This window comes from Lepidochelys olivacea (assembly GCF_965140295.1).
Source record: "Lepidochelys olivacea isolate rLepOli2 genome assembly, chromosome: 10".
NCBI lineage: Eukaryota > Metazoa > Chordata > Testudines > Cheloniidae > Lepidochelys > Lepidochelys olivacea.
In genome coordinates, this window is record NC_140420.1 from 16,488,372 (window position 1) to 16,510,824 (window position 22,453).

Here is a 22,453-nt window from a genome sequence, read left to right on the forward strand (position 1 = left end):
AATGTATACACTGCCAAATAAATTGCTCCAGGTTAGTTACATGTAGTTTTACAACCCTCAAGTCTTTTCCTTCCTGCTTGTCTTTCCCAACAGCCCCTCTATTAAAATACACCAACATATTCAGACAATAAATATCTCACTAATCAGCTCAACATACAGTATTCATAAATTACAGCAGGCACCTGGGGAAGTAAATGCTATATTTGCCAAACACCTTCCATAAAAGACTGTCCCTCTCTGTTTGCCTATTTAAATGAATTCTTGCTACCCTTTTTAGGTCTTAACATCTTGATGTCCTTTCTGTTGTACCACATGGCATACCACACTTGAACCCTATGGTCTAAATGTGTTCTAACAATTCTATACTATGTAAGGAAAAATTAATGAAAGCTAATTATCTCTGGCATACTGTAGGTATTTAGGAGCTGAAGTGGGAATTGTCCCGTAACAGAAAGGAAGAGCATCCTCTTTAAGAAAAAAAAAAGAAAAGAAAAGAAAATACACATGAGAAAAAAAGACAAAATACTACCAGAGAGAGTATAAGAAAAGAATATTTGTAATATAACTTCTTTATTACCAAACTGGAAGGAGTAACCAAGAAGAAAACTTAGATGTATACAGTGAATCACAGGTAAAAGTCATTTAGATTTCTTCAGGTTTTCGCCTCAAAAACTATGTCCACAAAACAGCAGGACTCCTAATCCTTCTCAATTGGAAGGCAAGTTATACAATTTGTTTTTTAATATAGACTTTTATCAACAGACAGAAAATCCATGTATATAAACAATGGTGTATTATAAAAGACAATTTAAGAATACAGATCCATGGATAACATTGTTTGTTAGACTTTGGAAACATTGATATTAGCATGTAAAACACAAGTAAATAGAACTGTTTCTCTGGCATGACTCAAAAAATGTAGCCATAACTTAAGACTTCATTATATCTCTGATTTCTTGAACTTTAACTTAAGTCCTCAGTTTCCTCAACTACACATGCATTCACTAAATAATATTTAGCTCTTATACTGTGTTTTTCATCTGTAGATCTCAAATTACTTTACAAAGATGGATAAGTATCTTTGTTCCCATTTTACAAGTGGGGAAACTGAGGCACAGAGCATTGCTGTGACTTCCTTCAAGGTCACACAGCCCATCAGTGGTAGTGCTGGGAACTAGGTTTCCAGTCTGGTGCCATATCCATTGCTCCATGCTAACTCCCCTCAAAATCCAGTAATATCTATACACAACAGGCATGCCTTTATCTCTTTAGCAATGGAGTGAGTAAAGACACTTCCTCAGTATGCTCAGTAGAGTCCCCTGGAGATTGCCAGCATTCCTACAATTGCCATATGTATGGTAACTGAACTAGAAAAGGCTACGTATAGGCTGTGTGTTAAGGCTGGGAATGCTTTACGATAGGTTTTACAGCCACCATAGATGACTGATTTAATGGCTCAGACTGCATTTGGTCTAATAGTCCATTAAGTACAATTCTGCTTTTTCACATTTTAAATGTATTAATTCTACTGTGCACAATTCAACCAAAATCTAAATCCTTCCTGTATAGACTAAGTGTTGAAGATTCAATGTATGCCTGTCATATGACTGTTCTGTATGGAGAAGGGAGTCCACATCAGAATCTGTATAACTGCAATGCAAAGTGGAACCAGACAGATCAAATAGAACATAGCATCATGAAGACCTAAAAACAAACTGGAGAAGAAGGTAAAAATGTCAGTTTTCCCAAGATGCAGTTTTCACCCCGTTTAATCAATTCTTAATAGATTAAAAAAATAGTTCTGATTATTCAGCACAGTCAATTTTAAAAGGAAGTATATAGCAGGTTTACTTTGGAAGAAAAAACATGAAAATAACCATATGGATTCTTGTGAGTAAGGAATAAAAATCCCCATGTTTTTCTGTATTTTACCAAAAGCTCAATGTATAGATATTCAGCTTGTTTGATTCTGATTAAACAAGCTTTATTAAAAGTAGCATATAAATACAAATTGTGGATGAAAATAACCCAATGTTTTTGTATCCCCAGTGTCACAGTGGGAATATGGTTTCTCACTATTCACAAACATAAAAGCTATTCCCAAATAGAATCAGAAAATTAGAGTTGAATGTATGTACTGCTCTATCATTCCCTTAAACTTATTTATGCCCCCTGCTCCTCCAACACGAGGTAGTTTGTAGAAAATAAGCTATTAATAAATGAGCTGAGTTAGGTAAGTAGGGTGCATATTAATATGCTATAGACAAGCTAACAGACCCGTTAAGTAATCTATTACACAACGGTGGTAGGTAATATAAAAATTAGTATAAAACAATATCACCTTACAGAGCAGGAACTCCTATAAAGTTTTGTATGATTAAAGATTTTTTTAAAGGGAATGAATAAAAGAATGGGAGAAAGTAGAAAATACAACAATATGGACATATTGGTATTTTTAAAAGTTAAAAATCTGAGACATTAACTATGTATAATGTACTTATGGCTGGTAAATGTTATGAACAGGTCACGATTAATGTATGGAACTCAATGCATTTACCAAAATATTAAGATTAATTCAGTTTTATTATTTTTTAGGGGAAAATAAAGAATTAAACCATCCATATATATTACATGTTAAAGGTACATTGAGATTCTGGCTTCTGCATCCTTAAACGTGCAAAGATACTTCCTAATCTAAAGCTCTATTAAGGAGTAATACATAAAGAAGCAGATCAACAACTATGTATTACAAATTATAATATATAATTAAAATAACTGCTTTATGAACAGGCTGGTTTCTGACAGCTTGAAACACATCTAGGCATTTGTCTAGCAGCTGTGATAATTATCCACTGGCAATCTGTTAATTATTGGATTCTAATTAAGAAATATCAAGAAACTGAACTCAAGGTGAGACAGTCTCTGAAAAAATTCTTCAGTCTCCAAGAAGAAGAGTACGTTATTTTCTCTTTTTCCTTAGCACTGTGAGATGTGATGGGAGATTAACAGAATGGTTGTGAAAGTTGACTACTATGGGCCTCATCCATAGCTGATTGAAGTCAGTGGAAAAACTCCCATTAACTTCACTGGGCTTTGGATCAAACCCTATGAGTCAATCAAAAAAGGCCGAATCCAGGCCTCATTGACTTCAATGGAACCAGGATTTGGTCCTAAATGTATAACACAATGCAATCACAGTTTATTCCAAGTTAAACAATTGTTTTAAATAAATTGTGCACATGTTAATACCAAGTGACAAAGACAAGGCACAAGCTTAAAAATTAAAGTAGTACTAAGGGAATTACTTAACTGCTTAGACAATTGGTTACAGGAGATGGGACTTTTCACAGGTAGGTCAGTGGTTCATATTCAGTATTTACTGTTAGTGATCACAATTTAGCATCTGATAGTTATTTACTGGCCTGGGTTCAATGGTGCTTTCCATTTCCAAGTAAACAAGTATATGCATCACAAAAACTACCACCATGGTTGGCATTAATTAGCCCTCTTGTTGGCAGTTCCAGCAGAGAATCCAAGAAGTGAATGGGTAAACTATTTACCTATATAAAGTTCCTTCAGGAAGGGGCTAAGGCAAATCTGGCAGGGTGCTATAGTGAAGCTACACAGCTTTTGCCTGCATTTTACCTTTCTGTATATTAAAGAGGACTGCAATTTTCAGTATTAAGAATGTCAACCTTTAACAAGTATTTTACCTTTTTCTAAAGGAAAGAAAAAGATTGTGCCAAGTCCTACCTTGCCTTTGTACTGATGATATCTTGCTTTGGTTTAAATACAATTGCACTGATTTAACAAAAGAATATGGATTAATATTTTATTCTAAAACTTGACATTTACAGGAATTATGAAAAGTAAAATAGGTGTATTCTACAGAAAAATGAACAAATATTAAATATAATTCTATTGAGGCATTGGGATATATCAAGAACAATGCTCAAATTACATCACAGTGGTGGAGAAGATGCCTTAAAAATCTTTAATTATTTTGTGCATGCAGTACAAAGATGCATATATTCAAAGACACGCTCTTGCTAAAATATAGTTCCTCACTATATCCAGCACATTGTTTACCCTGCTACTAGATCATGTGATATTTCCAACTGTCAGATGCACTGACAGTTTATTTATTGTGCACCATCTATATATTGTGCATCTATTTATAATCTGGTAATTTGTTTCTAAATACAAGGAAATAATAATAATAAAGAGGGCAACAAACTACTGCCAGTGTGTTTTATCAGTATGATTGACTGTAATTTCAGTGGATCTCCAGGAGAGGGAGGTTTAAAACTATATATTTCTTATAGAGCAGAAAAAGGGATCTAATGTTCTAGGGAAAACTATTTAGGATAAACCAAAAGGAACAAAAATTGACCCTCCAATCCTGTAAATTACCAGCCACATTTTCATTAGTACAGTACTATATATATATAAAAAAAACCCAACATGTAAATTGGTTTCCCTTGATAAAAGCTTTACTGATGCCTGACAATGAAATCCCTTGGGACCCATGTACAATATACAGAGTAGCATTTTTCTTCAGCGATAACAATGATTAACACTGAATGAGACAAGTGAAGCGTCCTTAACAATAAAGGCTTAATAAACAGAAGAGAATTCCTCCAGTGTGCCATGTGTAAAAGTCATTTGTCTCCTGTCTGAATGACTAGTTCTTAAATTGATTTTAATTAGATACATTAACACTAAACACCATTTGATAGCAGACAAAATGTTACTGCCAAAATCATCTTCCCCTCCCATTGTTGTCATCATGTAGCTACCCTCCTCAAATCTATGTGCTGATTTCTCATCATCATCTTTTACATAAAATTAAAATTTCTCCCTTGCACTTTAGAAACTCTGTACAACACCTTCACTGCCTACATTTCAGCCTTCATTTTCTCAAACTCCTATGCTTCTCCCAAGCCACCCACCTTAAATAGCCCATATGTACCTTACCTTCCCATTCATTTCTATGCCTCTTCTATGCCACTCCCTCTTGCAACTCCCTTCCTATCCTCATGTACCAAATGACTATAGTCGTAATTCAAATCCCTCCCTAAAACACACATCCACCAAGCCTGTCAATGAGAACAATTCATTGTAGTCAGTAGTATGAATCCACATAAAAAAAATATTCACAGTCATTGATCCTCAAGTATAGTGTGTGCTTGGAATGTTCTCTATGTGTATTCAACTGGAAGCTCTTTGGGGCAGGGACTGTGTTTTCCTGTATGCTTTAACAATGTTCAATAAATAATCATTTGGGCCCAATTGTACAAATCCTTGCTGAAGTGAGCAATCCTTGTTCATGCATGTAATTCAGTGGGTTCAATATGATTCTTTGTATGACTAAAGGTTTGAAAGATCAGACCTTAATACTGATTTCCTATATGGAAACCTCCCTTAGCACTAAGTCAATACGTTTACTGTATCACAATATGGCAGATATTACTTTAAAACTCATCTTAAAAGTTAAAGTTCATAGGATTACGCCCTCAGGCATAAATTATGAAAAACAAAGTTACATATGGGATATTTTATTTCTTTAAAGGGACAGGTGATTTGAAATAGAGTTATTTAGAAAAAAGTGAAAAGTGGTTTCAGGTATTACACCTGCTAATGGCTTATGGTTTTAAATTCACATTTTCTTTTTAAAATTTTCCTTTCCCCTGTTGCTGTCTGAAAGATTTATACAAATAAACAAATTTGACTATGTGTACAGTGGAAACTGTGAAAGGGGGGAAAAATCAAGAAAAATATTTTTTGCTAACCTTTCAGTAATAGTCATCGTAGATGTTATTTGTAACAATAGTAAGTAAAATATAACGGAAAGTAGTGAGTTTTTTAGCTTGATTGTAGGCCTATCAGTGTTTTAAAAACGACAGGATATCAGTTATGATTATTCCCTGATAAAAATGTTCCTATTCTGCTGCATAGTATACATTCAGATTCTGAACTGTGAACAACAAGTGTTAAACTGAGGTATTTTCTATTATTAGAGATTGGACTGGTAGCACTGCCTACTATTAAGATTGCTTGACACTTCCAATTATAAGACTCCATTTTTGGTTGCCTATTACTTTACCAAACTAACTGTTCAAGCTGAAATTTTACATGCCAGGGGTCTGCCTGAGTCAAAAAAAATTTTTTTTTTGATGTTTAGTTCCACAATTTGTTTATTTTTGTTCACAACTTTTGTTTACTTCCCTGAGGGATGAGCTAGGATTTATAGGAAGACGTGTTTTAATGAGAAACATAAAGCAAGAGAGGGTAAAGACACAGTAGAATGGGTTGGTTCGCTAATAATTTCCTTCATTCATTCCAGACCACCTTAGAATATATCAAAAAGATACAGAAATTGTCTAAGTCAGTGGTGAGGGCTCCGGCTGGGGTTGTAGCCTTTGGGGTGGGGCTGGGGATGAGAGACTTGGGGTGCAGGAGGGTGCTCTGGGCTAGGATTGAGGGGTTTGGAAGGTGGGAGGGGGATCAGGGCTGGGACAGGGGGTTGGGGCCCGGGAGGGACTCAGGAGTGCAGACTCTGGGCAGTGCTTACCTCAAGCAGCTCCCAGAAGCAGCGGCATGTCCTCCCTCTGGCTCTTAAGTGGAGGTGCGGCTAGGTGGCTCTGCATGCTGCGCTGCCCCTACAGCTCCCATTGGCCGCAGTTCCCAGCCAATGGGAGCTCCAGGGGCAGCGCTTGGGGTGGGGGCAGCATGTGGAGCCCCCTGGCTGCTCCTACACATAGGAGGAGCCGGAGGGGGGACATGCCACTGCTTCTGGGAGCTGTGGCACACGCGTGGAGCGGTCCATGAACCTTCTCCCCAGCTGGAGCACGGGAGTGGGGCAAGCCTCAGACCCCACTCCCCAGCAGGAGATCCCGGGCTGGATTAAATTGGCTGGCTGGCTGGATGTGGCCCGCGGACCCTAGTTTGCCTACCCCTACCCTAAGTACTTTTCACTTTACTGACGCTGCTTTTCTGAATGGCCCCAGCTTGTCCTCCTTCCAAACCTACCTCTATGCCTTTCTTCTACAGTTCATTAGGGTCAGGAAGAGGATTCCAGACACATCTGCCACATCTCCACTCTCTTTTCCTTAAAGGCCCTTCCCCAAGGAGATTTTATAAATGATTGTCCTCTCTGTATTTTTTAAGAATTTTCTTTAATTAAAGCAAAATTTTAGGAAGTAACTAAAATAAGGCCATTAAGATAAGAATGGGAAACTGTACTCTAACCAAAGTGATTTACCTAGTTGAGCCAAACCCCTCTTCCTCCTATAATTGTATCATTTCTCTCAAAAACAAAATACATTAGTCACAGTCCTACTGTACTAAATATGTCTAGTAACTATATTTATGAAATAAATACACTTTTGTGGTTTTGGTAATAGTTATAGTCAAAGTTGGAACATCACAGGTTTGACTGTTTTTTAATTTTGCACAACAGAATGACAAAAACAATCATACACTGAAATGAATTTTTCACACACCCACAAATGCACGCACACCCACCATGTGGCAAGTTTTCCCATGTCTTCTCTTTAAAAAGTACATTTTTCAGACTAAATATCTACTGGGACAGCCTTTTTATGTCAGTGAGATGAGGACCAATTGAAAATTTATTGAAGCAAAGTCGCAACACATCTGATGCAAGCTAACTGCATATTAATTTGTAATAATTGTATAACATTATTTAACTTGTTGTGACTTAAAACTTCACTTTTGAACTCACCTTGGATCAGGCTGAGAAAATTTATTATTCAGGTTCTCATATCCAAATTGATTTAGTATTGTAACCACAAGCATAGGAGCCAAAGACTGGGCTGGCTTAGTAAATAAAGCATTGGTACCAAAAACCATGGAGGAAAGTGGTGATCTGAAATATTCAAGACACGTATTAATCCATATTACATAGTATATAAATATACATCACTTACAGCACTTATTATATTCATTATTTAAGTACTGTTCAGACTCAAATATTAACCATCAGGATACATAACTGCATAATTACCATCAACATTCTAGTCAGTGAATGATCCAGATATCATAATGAAATGACTACATTCCAGTTAGATAAGTAGTTTTTTTTTTAAAAAAAATCTATAAACATACCTTTTATACTATCTTAGGTCCCCACAACTACCTTACTTGACCATAAATAAAAGAATCAGGGATCTAATAGAACAGTGTCAAAGGGCCTAATCCAAAACCCGCTGAAGCTAACTGAAGGATTCACATGGACTTCAATGGGCTTTGGATCAGGCCCATAGTCTGGTGATTCAAGAGTTGCGACTGCATACAATTAACAAGGAAAAGAGAAAAATAGGATAGACTTATATTTGTAAAAGACGTGATTTGGTACTAGAAACTGATTTATTCAAGTGCTCTTCATGTATTAAGTGTTCTTCAAACAAAGCAATCTGATTGTTATTCAGAATAATTTCAAGTCTTGTATATGGACTGGGGGAACGTCGTATCAAAAATATTTTTAAATTGTAAATTATACCACTTCACCTTCAAGTTACTGAAGAAAATTCAATGTACCACTTATGAGATTTGGTCTACATAGACACTGACCGCAATCCTGCAAGGACTTATACCCAGGTTCAATTTTATGCATTGGAATAGTCCCACTGAAGCTAATGGAACTATTCACAGGTATAAAGTAATATACGCGCTCTAGTCTTCGCAGGATTTGCCCTTAGAGGGAGCCTGATTCTCCTTCTCCCCCTCAAATAGCACTGAAACCAGAAACCCCACTGGTATAGAAATCAGTATATTTGTGAGAGCAACAGGAAGTCAATTGCACTTTGATATAAATCAAAAAGATACATGAATCACAGTACAGCATATCACAGCAAGTTTTATCAATTTTTATTTAAAAAATTGAACGGCAGCTACACAGACTTTGAATTTTGCTTGTTAAATGGTATAGTTCAAACATTCAGATACCTTCTCTATATTAGAAAGGCTGTATCCTGCCAACTCTTAAGCCTCTGAGTAATATTAGACATGGGAGTATTTCTACTGAAATCAAGAGGACTAACCATGTGAATGTTTGTGGGACTGGGCTCTTATAAATATAATAGAGTTTACAATGGAAGTGTTTAAATTCATTCCTTTGTTAAATTTACTCAGGGCCTAATCCTGCAGACATTTATGCATGTGCTTACCTTTACTTGTGTGTGTAAATTAAGCCCTTAAAGCAAGTGTTTGCAGGATTGGAGCCAAAGAATGTCACAATAATTTCTGCATTTATTTGGACATAATCTGGGAAAAAGTTATTTAATAACATAAAATTTCAAAAGACTTAAAGCAATGTACAGTAATAATGAATTCCCATTCACTTATCATATTAAAAGTAAATATAAAGTGAAACTTCTTAAAAATAGTTGTAATTTAAAAAAAATAGAAAATTTTTTTTTTTTACCAAATTAAGAATCCTTTTTAGATTAATATGTTCAGAGTGTTCAGTGTATGAAACTTAACTTTGGTATAGAGAATTTGATGACACTAGCTACAGTTCATTTTGTGAGCAGTAGTAAGATCAACATACCTCCGTTTGTGTTTTATTAAGTCTGCATCAACAATATCTGCCAAGGGCAGGTTAAACAAACTGAATGACGCTTGAACAATTACCCTATAGAAAGACAAAATATTTCAAAATGTTGATAGATACTAAACATACTTTTTTCAATAAGAAAACTGTATTGGATGGTGTTGTGTGTGTGTGTGTGTGTGTGTGTTTCTCTCTCTCTCACACACACTTTACTCTCTCATCAAGTAAATTAACACAGTATTATTGCTTCAAATTAAAAATGGCTATTAGGTCTATTTAAAGATCAGTTCTCCAAATAAATATTAGAGCTGTTACTTTAATCAAGAATTAGAAACCTGTATACAAACCTAAAACTTTCTCAACTCTTTTTGGAATTTCAAGATAGCAGTTTGGCATTGAAGTGAAAGAGGACACTTACTGAGGTTAATATCAACTTAAACTGACTTGAATGGAGAAAAGGAACATCTCAGAAGAAAGAACTAAAATTCTCCTCCAGAAATCTGAAAAAGGACATGCAGAGGACTGGAAGGGAAAGATAGGAAACAAGCTTAAAACAAGTGACAGAATTAGAATGATAAAGGTAAACAAATACATTTAACACATGATCAATAGAACCAAATGAAACAATAAATAGGATGATAGATTTGCATGTATTGCTAAGTTTTGGTAAAATTAGATTCAAATTACAAAAGTCCTTTTTGGGCTAAATAACCTTCACATATCTTGAGAGATTTTTTTCCTAAGGAAACTTGAATACTTGAAATGAGGAAAATATATTACTGGATAATGTAATTCAGTTGTCACATAGTTCTTAGTTACAATAGCCCATGACTGAAATCCTGGAAGGATTGGGGCTGTGGGGGGGGGGGGGAAGGGGAGAAGAGAGAGAAAGAAAATATATGCAAAGAGGACAGGCAAGGTAGGAAGGGAAGACCATGAAATTAACACCATCCTATTCTAATTGAGAAGGCTGTTTTTAAAAATGTTTAATGAAGTATTTCCTTTTGAGGGTTTTCCACACCTCGCTGATCTACCTGTTCTGTGAAATAACCTTGAGGTTTCATGCTATAGCAGTACCAAAGAAAACAAATTTAATGTTGTTTAGCCAACAGTGACTTGAATTGCCAGCATTTTTGTGGGGTGGAGGGATCTAAAATCTTTAATTTTTCAATATTAAAAGAAAAGGGAAAAGGAATAGTATGAATCTAAACAACAGAAACTCTACTAGCTATTCTGTAAACTAAAATAAAGTTTAGAACTGAATTTCTCTTGCACTCTGCTAGTACTCAGTTTCAGGCCAAAGGCAGCTGAGAAGGAACTGAGTGCAGTTCTTCCGCGCAGTGCTAGATAGCCTCGAGACAGGGAGAGCACGTGTGAGCCAAACAGACACTGCTACCTAAAATCTCCAATCTGAGGCACAGGGACTCAGATACACCTACAGTGGGAACACCAATAGGGACACTACTTGAAGAAGTGGTGGGAAACTGCTGTTTGGGTAAACGGGAAAGTCTGTGTCAATGGAATCTGCATTTGACCAACGTTAAAACTGATGTGGCTGGAGACAATGCTGCAAACTCTAATTATTGTATATATTAGATTGTTAATTTTAAAAAGAAAATAGAAGCAGTAACTAAAAGTTGAAATACTCTTAAACAAGAGTTGCCATTTTAATTGCAGCTCCTTTTCAGACCCATGAAACAGAACAAAAAAAAAAAGAGCAAAACTTATAGTAGGAAATTCTTCAAGCTACCACAAGGGTATGACAAAAAGAGTGTAAAAACAAAGTGACCTCACAGACTCCGTTCACAAGGCGTAGGAAGCTGTTAATTTTTTAAAAAAAAAAAAAGTATCCTTGAAGGTATATATTTACTTACATGTTTGTTGTGAGATAAACAGCCAGCAGGTAGTAGTGTTCTGGTCCTAGAACAAACATGACAGCGGCAGCTATTCCTTCTAAGTAAAAGGAAAACAAGATGATCCTGTAATATCCAAACTTCTTCAGCAAAGTATGACTGAGAAGCACAAGGCACTGAAAAGATAATAGATACATATTAAGTATATACTTAATACAGTACTTCAGTACTTCTTTTAAGAAAACAGAGTTTTGGATGCTATAAATGGTTTACTGCTACACAGTACTTCTTCTAATTAGCAAACGTGCATATTTTCTGAAAGGGGAAATCTGAATCAGTAACATTTTCAAATGCGCTCACAAATTAAGAACATAGGAACTGCACAAACAGAAAAGAATGATAGGACCAGTGGGATGGTCCTATCTCTGTTTTAAAACAGATGCTTCAGAGACAAATGCTCTCCCTTCACCCAGAATCAGTCTGTGCACTACTCTACATTGGGGTAAATATTGCTTCCCACTTCAGATAGCAATTAGCTCATACCATAGAGCATAATGTCCGATATCCCTTATGCAGTTTATTTTGCAGTGTGTTCATAGTGAAAAGTGTTTCTTACCATTTGAACTTAGACTACTGGACTGAACAAAATGTGTGGTTTTCTTTTAAAGCTTGTGGAACCTTAGAGACTAACAAATTTATTTGGGCATAAGCTTTCGTGGGCTAAAGCCCACTTCATCAGATACATGCAGTGGAAAATACAGTAGGAAGATAAATAAATTTGTTAGTCTGTGTATCTTCCTACTGTATTTTCCACTGCATGCATCTGATGAAGTGGGCTTTAGCCCATGAAAGCTTATGCCCAAATAAATTTGTTAGGCTCTAAGGTGCCACAAGTACTCCTTGTTCTTTTTGCTGATACAGACTAACATGGCTACCACTCTGAAATCTTTCAAAGCTGTAATTTTTCATTAACATCACAATGGCTCTGATATCAATGGACATATATGGTAAACTTCTACTACCACTATTACTCAGTGCCACTTTTGTAATTGATAAAACAGTTTCACTGGGAAATCCTATCGTAACAGATTACTAGTTTTGCTTCTATTGTAGAAAAAGGTATTGGGAAAGGTAGATACTGAATGCGCAGTACTCATAGTTCCATTTCAAGTTTCCAGATTTCAACATGCAACAATCTACACAAAGTGCTAGCAACAATAAAATATCAGCTTTTTGGATGTGTCACATCCAGTAATTCACTTTTGACTGCATACGCTAATAAAAAGAATGAAGAAAACCAATTCACAACCTGGAAATGTTAATTTATAAAAATGTTGTTTTTCTACAGAACACTGATGTTTTAGTCACAGATTGTGCTAACTTTTAAATCTAAAGCAAGTTATAGTTTGAAAATGTTGAGCAAAAGGTCTATGTGAATCTAAAGAAGAGAATCAAATCCATAAATTCAGTATTGAAAATTATCCTTCAATATTTTCATATTCGGGCATTAGAAATCCACACATGCATTATGTCACAAAAGTCTGAATTAATTAAAACACTTTGAAATAAAAACATCCGAAAAATGTTTAGTCATGAAGCCCACAGAAACAATTTAGACCAAAACTGACCTTTAGATGTTGAGCCCCTAAGTAACCTGAATAGTACCAGCAAAGAAAGATACTACTGCTACATTCCAAACCCTTTAAAAGCTTGGGGAGTTCCTTATGTCCTGAGGTAAGAAACTGAGACTCAGGGGTGAAAATCAAGCACAGATACCACCCACCTTTAAGGAAAAGTCTATCACTATTAAAAAGCAAACCCAGTACAGCTGGATTCCATTCTTTCATACATTAGCAAAACTGTCAACTAAATTCTAGAAGCAAAATCTTTATTACTAGTGACATAAGAGGTAGAAAGAACATAGCTCACAGTACAGAAGTGGGACTGAAAAACTTGGCAACTCTCACCTGTACTGTGAGGGAATAAATACAAAATTCCACAATGTCATTTTACAGAGTCACTTTTCTGATGATATGGTAATTGCATTTTAATAAAACACAGAATGCTGTTTTTGCAAAAAGTTATGATAAAGGATAGTTTAGAGTTAGGCCCACAGCAAAAAGAACGGTTAAAACACTCCATAATTTGTATATAGAATTTTTAAGATCAGGTAGAATCATACACTAGAATTTTTCCCCATGATGTTTCCTGATTCACAACTCCTCAGGATTATCATCCTCACTTTATGGTAACAAACATTTTATTGAACTTATTTTTGGTTAAAATATTTAAGATGTTGTTTCACCCACATTTGCCTATTGTGAAATTACATTTGGCTTCTTATCTTGTCCTCCTTGCTTTTGAGAAATAGTTGTTTATTTTCTGGACACTCCAAATAAACAATTAAATATCTTAAACTATATATATATATATATATATATATATATATATATATATATATTTGTTACAATAGGAAGTTAGCAAATAAAAACAACAGATTGAGGCATACCTTAAAGACAATTGGAGTTTCAGTCTTAAAACATGATTTCATGATCTCTATAATGCTCTAACATATAATCAAAGTAATAGTGTTTTAAGATTAAGATTTAATACTGAAAATGCACTAAAAAGTTGCAGTGATAACAAGCTTTAATGCACAAAAATTAAACTCTTCTTTTCTCTTCCATCCCTCACTTTCCATTTTCAAATGGGAGGACATTTTGAATGTACATAGTGCCTTTTATTTTTCTAATATAATGACACACTATATACCCAGGTATATGGTTCGCATCACTGTCAGATTTGAGCTCCTTCCATGAGTTACAAGATAACAATGCTCTGTTTCCTTCAATATTAATTAGCCACCAAGATTAATGATTTCAAACTCAATAAGCATTTCACAAAAGGAAGGCACTCCCCTTGCACTTTTCTTCCCATACTTAATTACTTTAAACAGCATCAATCCTCATTGTTAGACACAGAATGGATTGAAGATTCAGCACAAGGAAACAAAAGGCAAACACATTTTTGAATGCTCCACACATGAATAGAATGAATCTTAAAAAAGATTGTGGCAAATATTATGAGGTAATTCAAGCTTTCTTCTTAAAAAACTGAGTACCATGCAGAGTAATGAGCAGGTTAAGCAGGGAATTGACATAAGTGGCTGTAATACAAAGAAGTACAAATCTGACTGGAACTATATGTTAAAAAAAATTATCTATTATCTGACACTTTGTGAAAATGTATTCATATTTAGATATAGTAACAGATGTGTAATGCATGTTATTTTAATGAACTGGACCTCCTTTCATCATAATTAAGAAAAATCAACATGCCGTGGGAGCGTCAAGCTCTAGTGCTTCAGAAACTTTGTTGGAGTCTTTCAATAAAAGCCCTGTATTTCCAAGAAAAATATTGAATCAGTTGATGCTTTAGGCTTTAATTTTTAAGTCCTTTGATTGCAACACCAGGGCATATTCAGGATATGCGTCCTATCCCACACACCAACTGCCATCCCTTAATAGAAGCCGTGATCTAGCTTTGTAAAGGCCAGACAAGCATAATCCACAAAGCAGCTTTCTTTTATGTAGGCTGGATGCTTTACAATAAGTGAACTTCAGGACACTGCTGTCGGAGAATTCTCTTGTTATATCTTGAATTTGAAGGGACAAAACCCAAGAAAAATAAGGTCACAGCAAACTTTATACAGTTCAGTGGCCTTCTAAATAATGAATCTTTGGGAAGCAGAGAGAAATGTGTTTTCTGAACGATTGTTCATTTTAGACTGTCATGTTGATTTGATCAGCAGTGATTGGTATATATTGAGTGTAAAGTTACTGAGGCTGTCCTAATTTCTGTAGTTTCTGTCAGATATATTCCTATCTTACTTACTTAGAATAAAGAAGTTTATTACCTAGGTGTTTTTTTGAGTTATAGAAGAGACCTGTAAAATCTCTGGAGGGGCAGGGAGTTTTAATGGTAGATATTTATAAGTTCTGCAGCAAAGAATATATATTAGTTGTATTTAATTGCTGTATGTCAGCAGAAGCTTAAACTATAACAAATTCCTAGCTGTGCATTAAATTACTACTTTTCCATGTCTCCTTTTATATGTTATTAATTTATTTATTAAAAAGAACACAAGTTGTTCACATTAAAAATGAATGGCCTGATTTTCAGAAGTGCTAGGCACTCAAAACATCTGTATATAGTCTGCAGATGCTCACTATTTGAGAAAATCAAACCATAAACATTTGAAGTAAATCTATGGAAAGTTTTTGAAGATCAGCTTTATACAAGTTTTTAGGGGGGCATGAGCAGGAAGACTTTATTTATTTATCTAAAAACAAGAACACTTGTCTTCTCTGTGGGGCATCTTTTTGCATTATTTTTTCTCTCACTCCTCTCCCACTGCTGTCCACATCTAATCCTTTTGGTCCTCTTTCCCTTCCAGTGCAAACCATATTTGGTTCTCTTGGGATGAGATCTTGCTCACCTTCTACATCAGTGGTTCTCAACTCTGGTCCACCGCTTGTTCAGGGAAAGCCCCTGGCATGCCAGGCCAGTTTGTTTACCTGCCGCGTCTGCAGGTTCAGCCAATCGCGGCTCCCACTAGCCACGGTTCCCCACTCCAGGCCAATGGGGGCTGCGGGGGCAGCCAGCACGTCCCTTGCCCCACACCGCTTTCTGAAGCCTCCTGCAGCCCCCATTGGCCTGGAGCCATGATCGGCCGAACCTGCGGACGCGGCAGGTAAACAAACCGGCCCGGCGCGCCAGGGTCTTTCCCTGAAAAAGCAGTGGACCAGAGTTGAGAACCACTGTTCTACATGCAGATGATGAATGAATGACAAAATGAATTAGAAGGCTTCACTCCCTCAAATGCAGGTGAGTTGACAGACCTTGCTTTGTTAGATCATCTAGCCCCTTCATCAATTCCCATGATGATGCAGAGAATGTTCATTTGGGGGAGGTCGGTTATACCTAACATTTATTTTCCAGAGTTCTGTCCCATCTAGTTTTAAATGTCTGAAAGCAATGGGGATTCCCTCACCATCCAGACACATTAAACTAAGGAAAATTAACACCAAGTTCTTCAATACATTTCACTTTTAGGATATTTTTTCCTGATACTGAGCCTATATTCCTTCTCTTATTCTAAATTGTTAAGCCCCTGAAACACAAAAACATTTACTTTCTCTTCTTGTTGACTGTTATTTTATCTGCCTACCCTCCTTCTCTCTGCTACCCTATGCTGCCTTTTTGGCTAGACTAGACGAGACTAAAGTTCTTTTTATAATGTTGGTGCACAAGATTTGTTCCTCAGACTAATAAAAGGTTTCTGCCAGATACAGTATTTTGTCCAAGCAGTGTAAACAGATACTTTAATTACTGAGAACTAGCACAAAAGTAAGCTGCATTTTCCTTTTAAATAAAAGATTAAAAGGATTGTTGCATACCTGAGGACAAATAAAGCCAGCTCCATACATGATGCTTCTTATAAAAGAGGAAAGGACATCCTTAGGGATGAGATTATCCGCAAAGATCATCATGAAATTGTTGCAGAAGGCTAGGTGGAAGACTTGAAAGAAGTTCATGGTCACAAAAAGTATAAAGTTTTTCTGTGTCATTATCTGTTTGGTCAATGAAATTACAGAGGACCAGGAGAGAGCTTTATTATTATTTTCTAAGCTAGTGTTCTCCACAGGAGTTTCTCTCTGTTCATACTGACTAGTGCTATATATCCCAGTGTAACACATACAAGCAGTTGCTAGTGCTGCAACCAAAACAGTAAAGGTTTGAAAATAGGCAAAATTTTCCATATTATCTGATATTAGACCACAAAAAAGAATGCTGGTTGATCCAACTAATGTTGCCACTTGGTTATAGTTAATAAGCTGAAGTCTACTTTCATGTCTAGTTGAAATCTCTGCAAAGAGCGCACATTGTGCTAGCAACACAAATGTAAGCAAGCCATCAAAAGCACATAAAGCAACAATAAGGTGAAGACCATTAAGCCAGTCACCTTCCTGATAATGTTTCCAAGGAAACCAGGGAAGCAGAAAAGCTAAGCCATACAATGGTGCTCCATATAAAATTGAAAACTGACGTCTTGAGCAACATGGGACTTTGGAGTTGTCTTGAATATACCCAAAGAGAGGGTCATTAATGGCATTCCAGATCATAAAAACTACCTGAGAAGAAAAATACAGAATTTCTCATTAGTGATATTTTTCTGTAGGATTCATCAAGACATACATAACATCTGGAATAACAAAAGTGCTGACCTATATGATGGAAAGGTTAAACGTATTTTGTATGTTGTACACTCACAAACAAACATTAAGTATATTTGTATGTAGAGTCATCTAAATTAAACTATTTCTAAATCTCTACTAACAGAGGATATTGATGCACAAACAATGAAGTACACTATGTCATATTTGTTTAATGTACAATTCTACTTGGAAAACAAAAGAGGAAAGCTTGCCAAATGGAAATGGACTAAGGCCATATTTTTAAAAGTACTTAGGTGCTTTAAGATACCTACCGGCACGTAGCAGGATTTTCAAAAGTGGGTGTTAGGCATTTAGGTGCATTTGAAAATCCTACTGAGTGCCTACCTGCATTGTTAGCTGCCTATATACCTTTAAAAATCTGGCCTTAAACCCCAGTCCTGCAAAGACTTACACACATGGCCCTTCATCTTGCAAACCCTTGTGCATATAAGTAACTTTGAGAACATGAGTAGACCCTTTTAATTCATTGGGACTACATACATGCATAAGGTTGCTCACATAAGTAAGGATTTTCAGGATCATGGCCATATTTAACTTTAAACAACAATTTAACATATGTATAAATCTTTGCTGAACAGGGACATAAAATTGGTAAAGAAAAACTTTATTTTGAAGTTTGTCAGAGTAACAAACATACTTCCAACAATGGATTTTTTTTTAAATCTAAAACTATTAATAAACTTTGAATGTACCTACAATTTATTAAGGATCACATATTTAATTATATTTGCAGTATGTCAATAATTGATTCATCAATGAAGCAGAATTATTTCATTATTATTATACAAACACTGTGCACAACAATATGAAAATCCATGTTCCAATGTACTATACCTGTGCTTGATGAAATGCTGTTTCTGAAATCTTGTATTGGTTTAAGAAAAGCTTAACATAGTAGAAATTAAAGATACTGTTCATCATTCCAGCGCCTAGTGTGGTCATGGAATATGCCAGGGCATTAGGATGAATTCCTAAAACAAATTTCATTTTCCAAATTGTGAATGTCTCCTCTTCTTCTAATTATAAAAAAAGAAAAATACTTATAATTACTTATTGATTAAGTACAATTGATATTTATAATCCTTGCTAATAGAGGACTACTGAATTCCATGTTACAGCGTGCCACATTTTAGTTTTACTACTTCGGAAAATGAAAAGCCATTGGAGATTTGCCTATGTTAGGACTGCAAGAAGGGATCCCTAGAGTCCATGTTGGTCAGCTTTATCATTCAGTCTCTTTCCAACTTTCAAAATGTACAACAAAATGTCTATAAAATTGAGTCAATAAGCTACAGTATTAAGAGATCAATGAAGTTTCTTAATTTTGTATGAGTACTTAAAATACCTATGGTACATGTGTATCGAAGAACAATTTTATCATTTGTCAAAAATTGTATCCCTAGACCCCAGTCTTGCACTGTAATCACTAGTGCAAACCCATACTCTGGTACCGTGCTAGTAAATCAAGACTTTTTTTAAAATCTTTTTTTTCTGGTTTCCCCCCCAAAATTTACATGTACATTTTATATTTATCTATACAATTAGATTTGACACAAGGTCTGCAACTGCTTACCCCAAAATATTAGACAACGGGGTCCTCAGTTTCAGAAAGTTTGTGAACCTTATTATTTCCCTCATAAATCCTTTTTGCAGAAACCAAACAAAACTCTAGAGGCATACCTAATGACAATCTGGAATATAGGATCTGAAATAGCTATTCAAACCACTGGCTGAACTTAGTCCAGTGCATTGCCTAATGAACTGGCCAATATATCTAGTGCAGGGGTTCTCAAACTGGGGGTTGGGACCCCTCAGGGGGTCACAAGGTTATTACAGAGGGGGTTGTGAGCTTCTGGCCTCCACTCCAAACCCTGCTTTTCCTCCAGCATTTATAATGGTGTTAAATATATTTAAAAGTGTTTTTAATTTATAAGTAGGGTTGCACTCAGAGGCTTGCTATGTGAAAGGGGTCACCAGTACAAAAGTTTGAGAACTACTGATCTAGTGCTCCATATCAAGGTTGGTACCATATTCCCTCTCGCAAGAAGTGCACCTCTCCAACTGTGCAATGCTGTAAATATGTGTGATGATTCCTTTCTACCTCCCCTTTCGCTGGTCTACCTATATCTATCCTAATCATGAGATTTAACTTTGTATGAATCAGGAAGGGGTAACCAGGTATGTTTAAAGTTCCAAATTTCCTAATGGCAACTAATGTACACGTGAGCTAGAGGATCCCACAGAGCAAAACAGACTGCGTTATTTAAGCAGGTAATAGATGGGTCCCACTGGATTCAGCTGACCACCTTCCCACTCAAATAGACTTCAAGGTCAGAAGGGACCATCGTGATCATCTAGTCTGACCTCTTGCACATTGCAGGCCTCAGAACCTCACCCACTCCTGAAATAGACCCCTAACTTCCAGCTGAGTTACTGAAGTCCTCAAATCATGGTTTAAAGACTTCAAGTTACAGAGAATTCACCATTTACATTAGTTTAAACCTGCAAGTGATCCATGCCCCTTAGTGCAGAGGAAGGTGGAAAAAACCTAGCCAATCTGACCCGGGGAAAAATTCCTTTCTGACCCCAAATATGGCAATCAGTTAGACCCTGAGCATGCGGGCAAGATCCACCAGGCAGATACCTGGAAAAGAATTCTCTGTACCAACTCCAAGTCCTCCCCATCTAGTGTCTCATCTCCAGCAGTTGCAGATTTTTGCTATTGGCAGTCGCCATTGGGCCACTTGCCATCTTAGTCAGTCCCATCATACCATCCCCTCCATAAACTTATCAAGCTCAGTCTTGAAACCAGTTAAGTTTTTTCCCCCACTAGGAAGGCTGTTCCAGAACTTCACTCCTCTGATGGTTTTTTGTCTAATTTCAAGCCTAACCTTGTTGGTGGCCAGTTTATAGCCATTTGTTCTTATGTTCACTTTGACACTTAGTTTGAATTACCAGAGAGGGAGAGGAGTTTTTATCCCTCTGATGTATTTATAGAGAGCAATCATACTGCATATTACTTGCTTCTCTCCAAGAAGCAATGACCAGGAGTAAAAGAAAACTAGTACCCAAGGTAGTGAGATGAAAATGGATTCCAAATGGTAATACTAAGCCCTGTCCAAACTGTGCTAGCTGACAGACACCATGCTCAGATCGCCATATGGAGTCAGAAAGGAATTTTTCCCCAGGTCAGATTGGCTGGGGTTCCCAAACTGTAATCTTTTGGGCACTTGTTAGCAGTCCTCAGAACTGGCTGGTCACATCTTTTTTACATCTTTTAAACCACATTAAAATGTAGCTACAAATACATTATACTTTCTAATGTTGAGTGTAAGCAATTTCTGTAATTGACAGAGATATAACTGCAAATGGAAGGGAAAGAGGTCTGCATGATTTTGAATAGGAGGGAAGGTGAATACATGAAACACGATCCAACTTTACATAAAAAAGTCAGAGAACCCAAATTCTAATGGTTACCAAGCATTGCTCCTTTTTAATACTACAGAACTGTGCTTGACAACCAGATAGAAGGGTCTATGGACAGTTCACTGGACTAGAAACTTGGAGACCTTTGTTCTCTGTAGAGTTGGGCAAGTCACTAGTCCTTCCTCCAACAGTCCTACCCTTCCCCATCTGTAAAGTGTCACCCTTCTTTATAAATATTAAGGGTCTATGGATGAAAAGTACTATATAATTTCTAGGTATTATCATGGATAATTATTTTCAAACATGGTAGCAGCTGCTATCATGCTTCACTGTGGCCAGCGATTCCTCACCAAACAACAGCACCATGGGAAGTTTACAATAAAAAGACATGGCTGACATCTGCGAGCTGCAGTATACAATCCTGTTTGAAAGCATTTTAACAGAATGAAGCATTCATCCCTAAGGACCCCCGGATGCTTTATAGACCATACATATGCACAGAGTTCACTTCAGGGACTATTTTAACAGCATTCACCTATGAGGCCCCTAGACTCAACTATTCCCACCCTCATAGCCCCCCATCCAATCCCACACCCACAGCTCCCCATTGCTCTGTACTTCACCACCATTCCCCCCCCCCCATAGCTCACCCATCCTATCCAACCTCCCATAGCTCCCCATTCCTCTGTATTTCACCACCATTCCCACCCCACCCACAGCTCCCCATCCCCCTGCACTTCACCACCATTCCCACCCCCATAGCTCCCATGGGTGCTGGAACAATTTGTATAGCGAGGGAGCTAAGAGCCACTCAACCAAACTGTAAACCCTGCATAGGATGGAAACCAGTGCAAGTCAGGAAGTGCTACAGCACCCCCACACCCCTAGTTTCAGCACCTATGATAGCTCCCCATCCTCCCCCAAACCCCTTTCCTTCTCCCCGGGAAACCCAAGAACCGACTCCCCGGGAATTAACCCTTCACAGCCTTATCCACTCTGCCCCCACACAGCCATCACTAACCGACTCGTTGTCTCCGCCCTCCGGCCGGAGGCTACGCAGCTCACTCGCGGGGCAGAACTTAATTTCCTCAAACCCACCTTCCCCCCCGCCCCCTCTCCATTGGCTGAGTGGAGGCTTTCTGCACGTGATTGGTCGGCGTTCCGGTCGATCGCTGAGTGGCGGCACGCGATTGGTTATCTGCCGGGCAGGTCAGAGTGCCCGTTTTGAATAATCGTTCCCCTGGTTAGTAAGAAGGCGGTTGCCGATGCCACGTTGCTGGCGGCTGCGGTGTCGGGCC

The 22,453-nt window shown here is 37.1% G+C and overlaps 1 protein-coding gene across 2 annotated transcripts; it reads right to left on the reverse strand.

Moving 5' to 3' along the window:
* Nucleotides 1-553: 553 nt before the first annotated feature.
* LOC311527007 (transmembrane protein 180-like) lies at nt 554-22,402 on the reverse strand. 2 transcript variants are annotated; one of them, XM_084640528.1, is made up of 7 exons: nt 22,254-22,402; nt 18,564-18,745; nt 16,890-17,624; nt 11,452-11,606; nt 9,575-9,658; nt 7,748-7,891; nt 554-1,715 (listed from the first exon to the last, which is right to left on the reverse strand). In XM_084640528.1, the coding sequence occupies exons 2-7, from the start codon at nt 18,714-18,716 to the stop codon at nt 1,586-1,588; spliced, it is 1,401 nt and encodes a 466-aa protein (XP_084496654.1). In that variant the 5' UTR covers nt 18,717-18,745; nt 22,254-22,402; the 3' UTR covers nt 554-1,585. The 2 variants fall into 2 exon arrangements, with proteins under 2 accessions (XP_084496654.1, XP_084496653.1); XM_084640527.1 differs by having other exon boundaries at nt 22,177-22,259.
* Between the last annotated feature and the right edge of the window lie 51 nt (nt 22,403-22,453).

Excerpts from the sequence above, each read along its gene's own strand:
- LOC311527007 (XM_084640528.1), bottom strand. The coding sequence starts at position 18,716 with ATGAAATTTGTTTTAGGAATTCATCCTAATGCCCTGGCATATTCCATG. Across the intron at positions 17,625-18,563 it reads CAGCATTTCATCAAGCACAG|GTAGTTTTTATGATCTGGAA; the intron begins GTATAGTACATT and ends TTTTCTTCTCAG. Across the intron at positions 7,892-9,574 it reads TTAATAAAACACAAACGGAG|ATCACCACTTTCCTCCATGG; the intron begins GTATGTTGATCT and ends TGAATATTTCAG.